General features: G+C 42.0%; 1 protein-coding gene across 1 annotated transcript; it reads right to left on the reverse strand.

Moving 5' to 3' along the window:
* Positions 1 to 4,850: 4,850 nt before the first annotated feature.
* LOC107749522 (zinc finger protein 271-like) lies at positions 4,851 to 6,726 on the reverse strand. The gene is made up of 2 exons (XM_016564701.1): positions 6,669 to 6,726; positions 4,851 to 6,194 (listed from the first exon to the last, which is right to left on the reverse strand). Exons 1-2 carry the CDS (start codon positions 6,724 to 6,726, stop codon positions 4,921 to 4,923), a joined length of 1,332 nt encoding a protein of 443 aa, XP_016420187.1. The 3' UTR covers positions 4,851 to 4,920.
* Between the last annotated feature and the right edge of the window lie 3,959 nt (positions 6,727 to 10,685).

Consider the following 10,685-nt stretch of genomic DNA (forward strand, 5'->3'; position numbering starts at 1 on the left):
AGGCCAGGAAATCTCGCACTCATCCAGGCCATCCTATACATCCACAGCAAATTCTCAAACCACAGACAACCCTATTATTTGTATGGCCATCACAAAAAAAGGTCTAAGTCCTTAGTCTGGGGCCGTGCTAACTTCCATGCATCTAAGTCCTCAAGAGGCAAGTAATTATGAAGTAGTAAAGAACAGATTAAACGATCACTCCGTAGCTCACAGGAACATGATTTTTGAGAGGGCTAAATTTAATCAGCGGCAGCAAGAAGTGGGTGAGTCCATGGATCACTTCATAACGGCTAGGGCTGCACGATAAATCGCACGTGATTGTCATGCGCATCTCGTCAGTAAAGCCGGTTCTGTGATTAGTAGTAAATCTCCATCACGTGCTTTCAGATGGAACCGGCTTTACTGACGAGATGCGCATGACAATCATGTGCGATTTATCGTGCTGTTCTAATAACGGCACTGCATTGTTTAGCCGAGCACTGTGGATACAGAGATTGGCAAGATGAGATGGTAAAAGATAGACTCGTCATGGGTATAACAGACAAAAGACTGCCAGAACAGTTACAGCTTGACCCTGATTTAACACTTGAGAAGGCTGTTGTATAACTGAACAAGTAAAAGAAAAAAAATGAAATGCTCAAGTCAAACTTTAAAAGGGAAATTACAAGTGAATAGCTGGATAGTATGCAAACTAAACAGTACAGTAATGTGAAATCAAAACATGCAAAGCCACTATATGGACAGCTGGCAAAGAAAACACCTCAAGAAAAACTTAAAAAGCAGACGCAGTGTACAAGATGCGGTGACACAAAAGGACATAATCTGCAGCAATGTCCCGCAAGAGAGTTAATATGTCATCATTGTCATAAAAAGGGACATTATGCTAGGGTGTGTAAGTCAAAGAAGGTGTATGAGGTGAATATAGCAGCGCTAACTTTGGATACAAAACAGGATATCGCATTCCTTGGTTCACTGACATCTGATGTAGAAGGAAGTCCCTGGATGACTGAAATAAAAATGGACAATTTCGAGACAATGTTCAAAATTGACACGGGGGCTGATGACACAGCAGTTCATGTGACGCTGTACAACCAGGGCTAGTTCCACAAACTGAAACCTCCTAGGAAAGTCCTCCAGGGGCCAGGTGGAACGTCACAGCCACCCTCACAGCCACCCTCAGTGGGTTAGGGTTAGGCCCTAACCCTAGCCCTAACAGGTCATTTATGTTGTGGATGGATTGTACATGCCATTGTTGGGCAGGCCAGCAGTTACCACGCTTCAACTGGTAGCTAGGCTGGATGTTGTCAGCTTAACCTCCAAAGAAAGAGTGGAAAAGGAGTTTCCAAAACTCTTTAGTGGCTTAAGCAAAATTGAGAAAAACTTTTCTCTCTCTCGACACCAAGATGCATTTCCCTCCCTCTCTTACCAAAAGTGAAGGAAGAATTAAAGCGTATGGAACAGCAGGGTGTAATTTCAAAGGTAGAGGACCCAACTGAATGTTGTGCTCCCATGGTTGTGGTGCCGAAGAGTACACGTAAAGTAAGAATTTGCACTGATCTCACGGAACTGAACAAATCGGTTATGAGAGAAAAACACCCTCTCTCTTCTGTCGAAAACACATTAGGACAACTTGCGGGAGCCAAAGTGTTTTCCAAGCTTGACGCCAATGCAGATTTTTGGCAGATTTCACTTTCAAAGGAATCCTCTTTGCTCACCACCTTTATAACCCCATTTGTCCAATATTGTTATAACTGTCTATGCTTTGGTATCTCTTCTGCACCAGAGCATTCCAAAAGCTCATGTCCAGAATTCTTGAGGGACTGGAACATGCTGTTTGTCAAATGGGGGACATGCTCGTCTGGGGGTCATCGCAGAGGAAACACAATGTGAGGCTATGAAGGGTGCTCTCAAGACTTCAGGAAGCAGGAGTCACAAGGTGAAGATCAAGTTTCTCGGACAGATCGTTGAGGCGACAGGGGTGAGTGCAGATCCAGACAAGCTAGAGGCAGTTAAGGTAAACAACTAGGTAATGTCAGTGAAGTGAGGTGGTTTTTGGGAATGTTAACCACCTTGGTAAATTCTTACCAGATTTGGCAGCAAAACCGCAGCCACTCAGAGACTTATTGAGAAAGTCCAATATGTGGGTTTGGGGGTCACATCAGCAAGAAGCCTTTGAAAAAAATTAAAGTGGAACTGATCCCAGGTTTGGCGCGGTATGACCCAAACAAGGATACAGTTGTTTCTTTGGATGCCTCTTCACACAGACTGGGTGCTGTTCTCCTCCAGAAGCAAGCAGACCACATATGGAAACCTGTGGCATTCGCTTCGAAGGCTCTCAGTAACACGATACAGCGATACGCGCAAATAGAGAAGGAGGTGTTGGCCTCCACATTGGCCTGTGAGAGGTTTGCAGAGCTTCTCATTGGGAAAAGTTTCCACATTGGAACTGATCATAAACCTCTAGTTCCTCTGCTCAGCTCCAAGAGATTGGATGAACTCCCTCCACACATTCAGCGACTTCGTATGCGTCTTCTAAAGGTTTTCATACACCATATAACATGTGGCCAGCAAAAACATAGCAACAGCAGATGTGTTGTCTAAAGCTCCCATAAACAGTACAGCAGAAGGGCTTTCTGAAGAAGACATCAATCTGTATGCTGACTTCCAGCTACTGACAAGAGGCTCAAAGAGATCCAAGAGCACCAAGAAAATTATTCTATCCTCCAGCAGCTAAAGAAATACTGTGTGGAAGGGTTGGCCAGATAAGTTTTCCGTTGACAAAACATTCCAACCTTACATGTCATTCTCAGGAGACCTTTATGCTCAAAGTTGGCTGTTATTGAGTGGAATCAGGATTGTTGTTCCAAAGTCACTCCGAGCTGAGATACTGGAAAAAATGCATGAAAGTCATCATGGCATAACAAAGTGTAGAGAGAGAGCTAAGCAGTCAGTTTGGTGGCCAGGTTTCAGTAAAGACCTAGCATAAATGATTGAGAACTGTGACACATGCACGTGAAAGAATACATTTCAAAGACACCATGCTGCCTACTGAATTTCCAACAAGGTCATGGTCCACCGTAGGAGCTGATTTGTTCCAAAAAGACAACAAGCACTACTTGGTCATTGTGGATTACTTTTCAAAGGTTTTTTGAGGTTTAAAAAATGGAACAACGGGCCACAGTTTGCTTCAGATTGTTTCCGTGTCTTTGCACAAGACTGAGGTTTCGACCATGTGATGTCGAGTCCTCACTTTCCGCAGAGCAACGGGGAGGACAACCAAGAACCTCCTGAAAAAGTCGGTTGACCCCTATCTTGCGCTAATGTCTTACCGAGCGGCCCGTCTTGCCAATGTGTACAGTCCTGCCGAGCTTTTCATGGGAAGGAAACTCCGAACACAAGTTCCTGTGATTCCGTCTCAGCTCAGTGCAGAGTGTGCGGATTTGGAAAAGCTGAAAAAGATAGAACTGACATACAGACAGAAATGTCAAGTACACAAAGTACTTGACATGACACACTTACGACCAGGTGAACATGTATGGGTCAAAGACACTTCTGAAAGGGGCACTGTTGTGTCCACTTCTGGCTCTCCCAGATCATACCTTACAGAGACACCCAGAGGTACCTTGACTAGAAACAGGTTTCATCTCTCACCAACTCCAAAAGCTCCTGTGACATCTGACCTTCCAGATTCAGCCAATATACAGGTATCTCCGTGCTCTGAAAGTTCAACTTCCACGCCTGAAATTCAGAAGGTATGCCAACCGACCTCACCATGTGCCAGAAGGTATCCTTCCCGGATTAGAGCTCCTCCCGGGTATCTAAAGGACTTTGTTTGTAGTTAGAGATACCCTGGAGAAACACTGAGTGGTCAATGGGGCAGAATATTCCCCACAATCGGTTGACGATTCTGGGTAGTCTAGAATTGTACAGAATTGTTATGTACAGCATTGTATATTGTGTGTGTTATGGTACTGTGAGGAGGATAATAAAAGTTGTCAGAAGTTATGGCTGGGTGTCATGTCGTCCATCCTGTGAAAGGTTAATGTTGTACCTACTAAACAACAGAACACAGTCTTTCATAATTTAGCCAGTTTAATACCAGGTAGCGGTACCCACCCTTGCTTACATTTACATTTACATTTACTCATTTTGCAGACGCTTTTATCCAAAGCGACTTACAATTGGGGGATACATAAAGCGATTCTTCTTAAAGAGGCAAACAGATACAGGAAGTGCTTGTAATACCAAGTTTCTAGACATTATTTAAATAAGTACAAGCTAGAAAGAGAAGGAATAAATAAAGATATATAATTTTTTTTTTTTATGATGATGAAGTCAAGTAGCTTCGAAAGAGATTATTTTACATTTACATTACAAGAGAAGCAAAGAAGCATGAGTTGCAAAGCTGCATGACAGTATATATTGCATCTGCATTTTCTAAATAAATCAAAAGTGGAAAAATAACTAGTCGTTTTAAAAACAACAGTGAAGAATAAAATTAAAAATAAATCTGTCTTTCTTAAAAGTGTTACCGTCTCTTCTTCAGCTTCCTGAACAAGAACAGTTTGTAAAAAGCTTCAAATTTTATTCATGACAGAGTAAGCAAGTGACACATATGCATTATAAGACAACTGAACATAATATGAAATTCATAAGAAAGCACAATGATATAATTTAAATGATGAAGCAAAATAAAACACAAGAATGAATCTTTTTGACATTGTTCTTTGGAGAGGACCTCCATCTTTGAGTTGATCTGAATCTCACAGTTGAATCTGCTGGTTTTGAATATGAACTTTATTCACTGTGAAAACTTTAGATAATGTTCCTTTGTCATGTCACTTGTAATGTGATGCATTACTGTGTCACATTTGGTGAGGAAGCAGCATCAGACCTGAAAGTGCTGGATCTGAAGATGATCTACTTACTGTGAATGTTTTTTGTATGTCTGTGTAGAGCAGAAGATTGATTGAAACGCTTCCCACACGCAGTGCAGTGATACGGTTTCTCTTCAGTGTGGATCCTCTCGTGTGTTTTCAGGATTTCTGACCGACTGAATCTCTTGTCACAGTGTGAAAACTTGTAAAGTTTCTCTCCAGTGTGAATCCTCTCATGTTGTTTTACGGTTTCTGACCGACTGAATCTCTTGTCACAGTGTGAACACTTGTATGGTTTTTCTCCAGGTGAGAAACTATTTCCACACTGATCACAAGTGAACGGTTTATTTCCAGTATGAACTCTCATATGTGCTGTAAGGCTTCCTTTTATTGTGAAACCCTTCCCGCACAGATCACATGTGTAAGGTTTCTCTCCAGTGTGAATCCTCTCGTGTGTTTTCAGGATTCCTGACCGACTGAATCTCTTGTCACAGTGTGAACACTTGTATGGTTTCTCTCCAGTGTGAATCATCTCATGTGTTTTCAGGGTTCCTGACCGACTGAATCTCTTGTCACAGTGTGAACACTTATAAGGTTTCTCTCCAGTGTGAATCCTCTGGTGCCGTTTTAAATACTTTGCTGAAGTAAAAGTCTTCTCACACTCAAGGCACATGTAGTCTCTCACACCAGTATGTGTTTTCTGATGTACTTTAAAACTTTGCAGAAATGCAAAACTATTTCCAAACAAATGACATGAATGTGGTTTCTCCTTTGTATGAACTTTCAGGTGTGTCCTCCGGTATGAAGCGCACAAAAATGCTTTGCCGCATTGATCATATGAATATGGTTTCTCTCCAGTGTGGATGTTTGTGTGTCTTTTAAGGTGTGCTGAGTGTGAGAATCTCTTCCCGCACTGATCACAAGTAAACGGTTTCTCTCCTGTATGAACTCTCATATGCTCCGTAAAGTTTATTTTTTGTGTGAAACTCTTCCCGCATTGATCACATGTGTGCGGTTTCCCTTCAGTGTGGATCCTCTCGTGTGTTTTCAGGTGTCCTAACTGACTGAATCTCTTGTCACAGTGTGAACACTTGTATGGTTTCTCTCCAGTATGAACTCTCATGTGAACATCAAGACTATATTTGGATGTCAAACTCTTTCCACACTGAGTGCAGGTGAAAGATTTCTTGGCTCTTGATTTCCTTAATATTATCTCTTTGCTTTGACAGCAACTCAAAGGTTTTTCTCCAGTTTTGAATAGATTTTTTCCCTCAACTTTACTAAATTCTTCCTTTTCCTCATTTTCTTCAATCAACTCTGAAATAAAAGCAAAAACAGCTCCTTTGTCAGTAACTCATAAAAAAGTGAAAATACATAAAATTGAACCCTGATGTAACAGCGGAAAGTAGACAATTGCTATACAATACTTTGATCATTTTTATGAAGTTTTATAAATACATCTAGTACATTTTATATAAACGTCCCTGAAAATGTCCATGAACGAGGTACACTGATCTTCAAATTATGATTTTTAAAACATTATAGGCACATATCCCATGTTTCTGTAGGAAGAATTTTAAATGTGTTTGATCAACAACACAATTATCTAGCATAATTAATTTTGTTGCAAAAAAAGTACCCAGTTTATAGAAAGTGTCCCTTATTATTTGATTATTTAGTTATATTATTGCAGAGCTAAGATATTTCCAATTACAACAAACACAATCTAATACTACTTGAAACTTTATAACCAACAGCATTATTAATGAAGAATGAAGAATAAACACCAACCTGTTAGTTCTTCAGTATCTTCAGTGTGTTTGATTCTGCAGGGTTCTGGATCTCTCATCTTCTCTCTGTACTCTTTAATAAACTCAGTCTTTGCAGATTTCAGCTCTTCCTGATGCGTTGATGCTCGTCTGCACTGATAAACTGATGGAATATTCCAGCTGAATGTCTGTGTGAAAGAAGCAGATTTGCCAAAATCATCAAGAAGTCAAAGAGGCACTAAGTGTTGGCTCTTTGTATATCATTATATAACTATATTAAAGGGGTCATATGATGCGATTTAAATTTTTCCTTTCTCTTTGGAGTGTTACAAGCTCTTGGTGCATAAAGAAGATCTGTAAAGTTGCAAAGACTAAAGTCTCAAATCCAAATGTCAACACAAAAGCAAGCGTTGAGCACATCAATTTAAAATCCTCATTCAGTAACACTGCACTCACATAAGAGCTAATTCACACATTATATGTATTTCTGTGTTGTCTGTTTTTCTAAATAACATTAAGAATTAAAAATTAAAGAATAAACAGAAATCTGATGATACCCATCTTCATTAACAACTACAGGTAAATAACTACACTAGAGCACTTATGTAAATATACTCCTGAGACCAGAAAAAAAAAAAGTTTTGTGAATTTAGTATTTTTTCCATGTCATTACATTGTTTAGAGCTGCTTTAACACCATCTGTATTGTAAAAAGGGCTATACAAATAACGGTGACTTGACTTGGCTACATTAATAATATAATAAAATTCTATATGAATATTCCACATTTCTGACACAATACCATGGTGCAGTTAGTGTTACAGTAAATTAATGGTATGTAGTAAATTATGTTGATCTGTAGATTGAAAGTCTTCTGACTGTATCGTTCTCAGCGTTTCTGCTGTTTCTCACACTCCTGGAGGGTCAGTGCTTTAGATCGCTGACCCTCCAGGAGTGTGGCCACCCGATTGCCTTTGCCCAGCAGCTCCGGGAAGCCTGCCGACAATGGTTATTGCCGGAGGATCGCGACGCCGACGGGGTGGTGGATGTGGTGGTCCTGGAACAGTTGTCCATGCAGCTTCTGAAACAGACAGCCGAATGGGTTCAGAGCCATCGGCCAGCATCCCTGGAAACCGCCATCCAGCTGGCGGAGGATCATTTGGGGACCCCGTATGGGGGGTCTTCAAGTAGCTCTCTCTCTCTCTGTTCCCCCTCCCTCTCGACCTGTCCCCACTCCCAGGTTACGGGAGGGCCGGAGGCCCATTCCCGCCCCGAGAATGCGGCAGGAAGGGCCCACACAGCTGACTTCAAGAAGGGCCAGCCCCACGACTTCACTGGCTCGACCATCCCCACCTCCGAGGACAGCGGTTTCTTTTTCAGCCCCTGTATCCTTCTCATATCCTTCTCGAGAGAGAGGGGATCTCTCTCTCGACTCCGCTGCGGGAGGAGGTTCCCGCTGCCACCAGTGTGGAGGGGAAGTTCGGGCTGCTCTGCTGGCACTGTGGGGAGCCTGGGCATTTGTGGTATCAGTGTACATCCATGGATGTGGATACACTGATCCAGGTCCCTGAGGTGTCGCCGAGTGCCCCCGATCGAGCTGGGAAGTATTATATACCAGTAAGTGTTAGGGGAAATACCTATCAGGCTTTGGTGTATTCAGGTTGTAACCAGACCTCCATCCATCAACACCTGATGCAACCTGGGTCATTGGATACGAGCCGCATGTTGAAGGTGAGGCGTGTACACGGGGAAATTCGCCAATGTCCTATTGCATTGGTCACGATTCAATTGGGGGCCCAAAAGCATAGAGTCGAGGCGGCGGTTAATCAGCCTCAGCCACCCAGTTATTTTGGGAATGAACTGGCCATTATTTTCAATGACGCGAGAATTGCTGGAGCTGATGAGGTGACCCCAGGTCCATCTGGAGTTGTCCCAGGGGCAGGTGACTCGATGGAGAGGGAGGCGGCAGCCTTCCTTCCCCTCAGGGACTTCCCCCTGGAGCAGTCTCGAGAGGAGACATTGCATCATGCATTCGACAATGTGCAGTCGATTGATGGTAACCTCATGGAGCCCGGCTGAATTCTCTCGTACCCATATTTTGCAGTGATTCGTGATAGGTTATATCGCATGACGCAGGATGTGCATACAAAAGAGAATATAACCCAGTTATAGATACCGAAAGGCAGTCAAGAAATCATTTTCACCGTCTCATGGCCCGATTTTAATGGCCGGGCATTTGCGGGGATGTCCGCAGGTAGTGTGCGGTATGTCGCGAATGTCAGTTGGTTAATCCACTGGCCATCCCCAAAAGTGCCATTGCGCCCTCTGCCGTTAATCAAGGTCCCCTTCGGAAGAATTGGCATGGACCTCGTCGGGCCATTAGAACGGTCAGCAAGAGGGCATCACTTTGCATTAGTCATGGTCGATTATGCAATGCGATACCCGGAAGCAGTGGCCCTCCACAACATCTCTGAGAAGAGTGTGGCGGATGCCCTCTTCCGAATTATCTCCCGGGTGGGGATCCCGAAAGAGATCCTCACCGACCAAGGCACAACGTTTGTGTCACGTACACTTCACGAACTCTACGAATTATTGGGAATTAAATCTTTGCGCACCAGTGTCTACCACCCCCAAATGGATGGACTGGTAAAACGGTGTCATCTAACATTGAAAAATATGATTCATAAGTTCGTACATGACGACGCAAAAAATTGGGATCAATGGTTGGAGCCCCTGCTGTTTGCGATACACGAGTGTAGCGTCTGCGTAAAATCATGCATGGTCTTTGGGGTTTATGGCTTAAGAGACCCCTTTTAGCCTTTGACATTTGCATATAAATTACAGTCCTGGTAAAGACATTTTCTTTATTTAGACAATAATTAATCAGTTTCAAATATATCTGATATATGCATGTGTTGTTTGTACGTTTCCCTATTAGATTAGCTGAGTTACCACTCGTTATTTGTATTAGTTAAGCCCTAAACGCTGATATTCAGGTGTATGAATGTATCTCTGGTTTAATATATTCTAAATGTTTCTTTCTTGGTATCAATATTATCTGCTCTTTATTCCTCAAACAATGATGTACAGTATGTGATTGTGAAATGCATCATACGTTTTGTGCTATATTTTGGGTTAAAACTGCACCAATTCCAGATCGACCCATAAACATGCAAATGGCCCATAAAGGGAGACAAAGGAAACTTCTCAAAAGTCATTAGCGCGAAATGATCTTTGCTAAAATAAAAAACCCTCTTCTTTTAAGACGACACTTAGACCTCTCAAGACTCTCCTCTGGAGTTTAGATTTTCCGGCAGTTTTTATCTTCAAGTAACTTCGATTCGCTGTGGACTTTCCTATCTTCAGAAGAAGACAAAGAGAACTTCCAGCTCACTTCTAAGAGAACTCAAGAACCATTGTCTACCGCATCAGGAATCGAAGCCAATGCAAGTAACCATTTACAACTATTTAGATGCGGGTTTAAGTGTGAGCCCCTTTTTAAGGTGATTTTTGATTCTTTGATGATTCTCATTAGGTTGTGGTTAAAATTGAGCGATTAAAGATTGATTTGAGCGATGTTCCTCTTATCATCTTTTAAAGGCCTTATCTGATTGTATCACTAGATTGAAGTCATTGCGTGTTCAAATTTCATTCAACTAGACGATCTCACTCCCTTAGGTTTAACCATTAGAGTAGCTATCCAATGCGCTGCCTAATGCAGATCTGATCATAAGAACATTGAGAACATCATAAGAACATAAGAACCAGTGAACTGATTGGAATGTAAATGGGAGCTTTTAAAACCTTGATCAAGTGAAATTTGCATAACAACAGCGAAGAAACCCTGTTGTTAAAAATTTGTAATGGTGTACTGGCAGCGAAGAAATCCTGCTACACATCATTAAACAGTTAAGTTGCACAAACTGTAAGAATCTGTTGGGATTTGAGTCTCAGTGTTCTTGTGATAGCTGCAGTAAATTCCGTTAGAATGAGAGTAGTCTCACACTAAACGCTATCAGTTTAAGCACGATTGGATTTAA

The sequence above is a fragment of the Sinocyclocheilus rhinocerous genome, unplaced genomic scaffold, assembly GCF_001515625.1.
Source record: "Sinocyclocheilus rhinocerous isolate Xijiao unplaced genomic scaffold, SAMN03320098_v1.1 scaffold3297, whole genome shotgun sequence".
Classification (NCBI taxonomy): Eukaryota; Metazoa; Chordata; class Actinopteri; order Cypriniformes; family Cyprinidae; genus Sinocyclocheilus; species Sinocyclocheilus rhinocerous.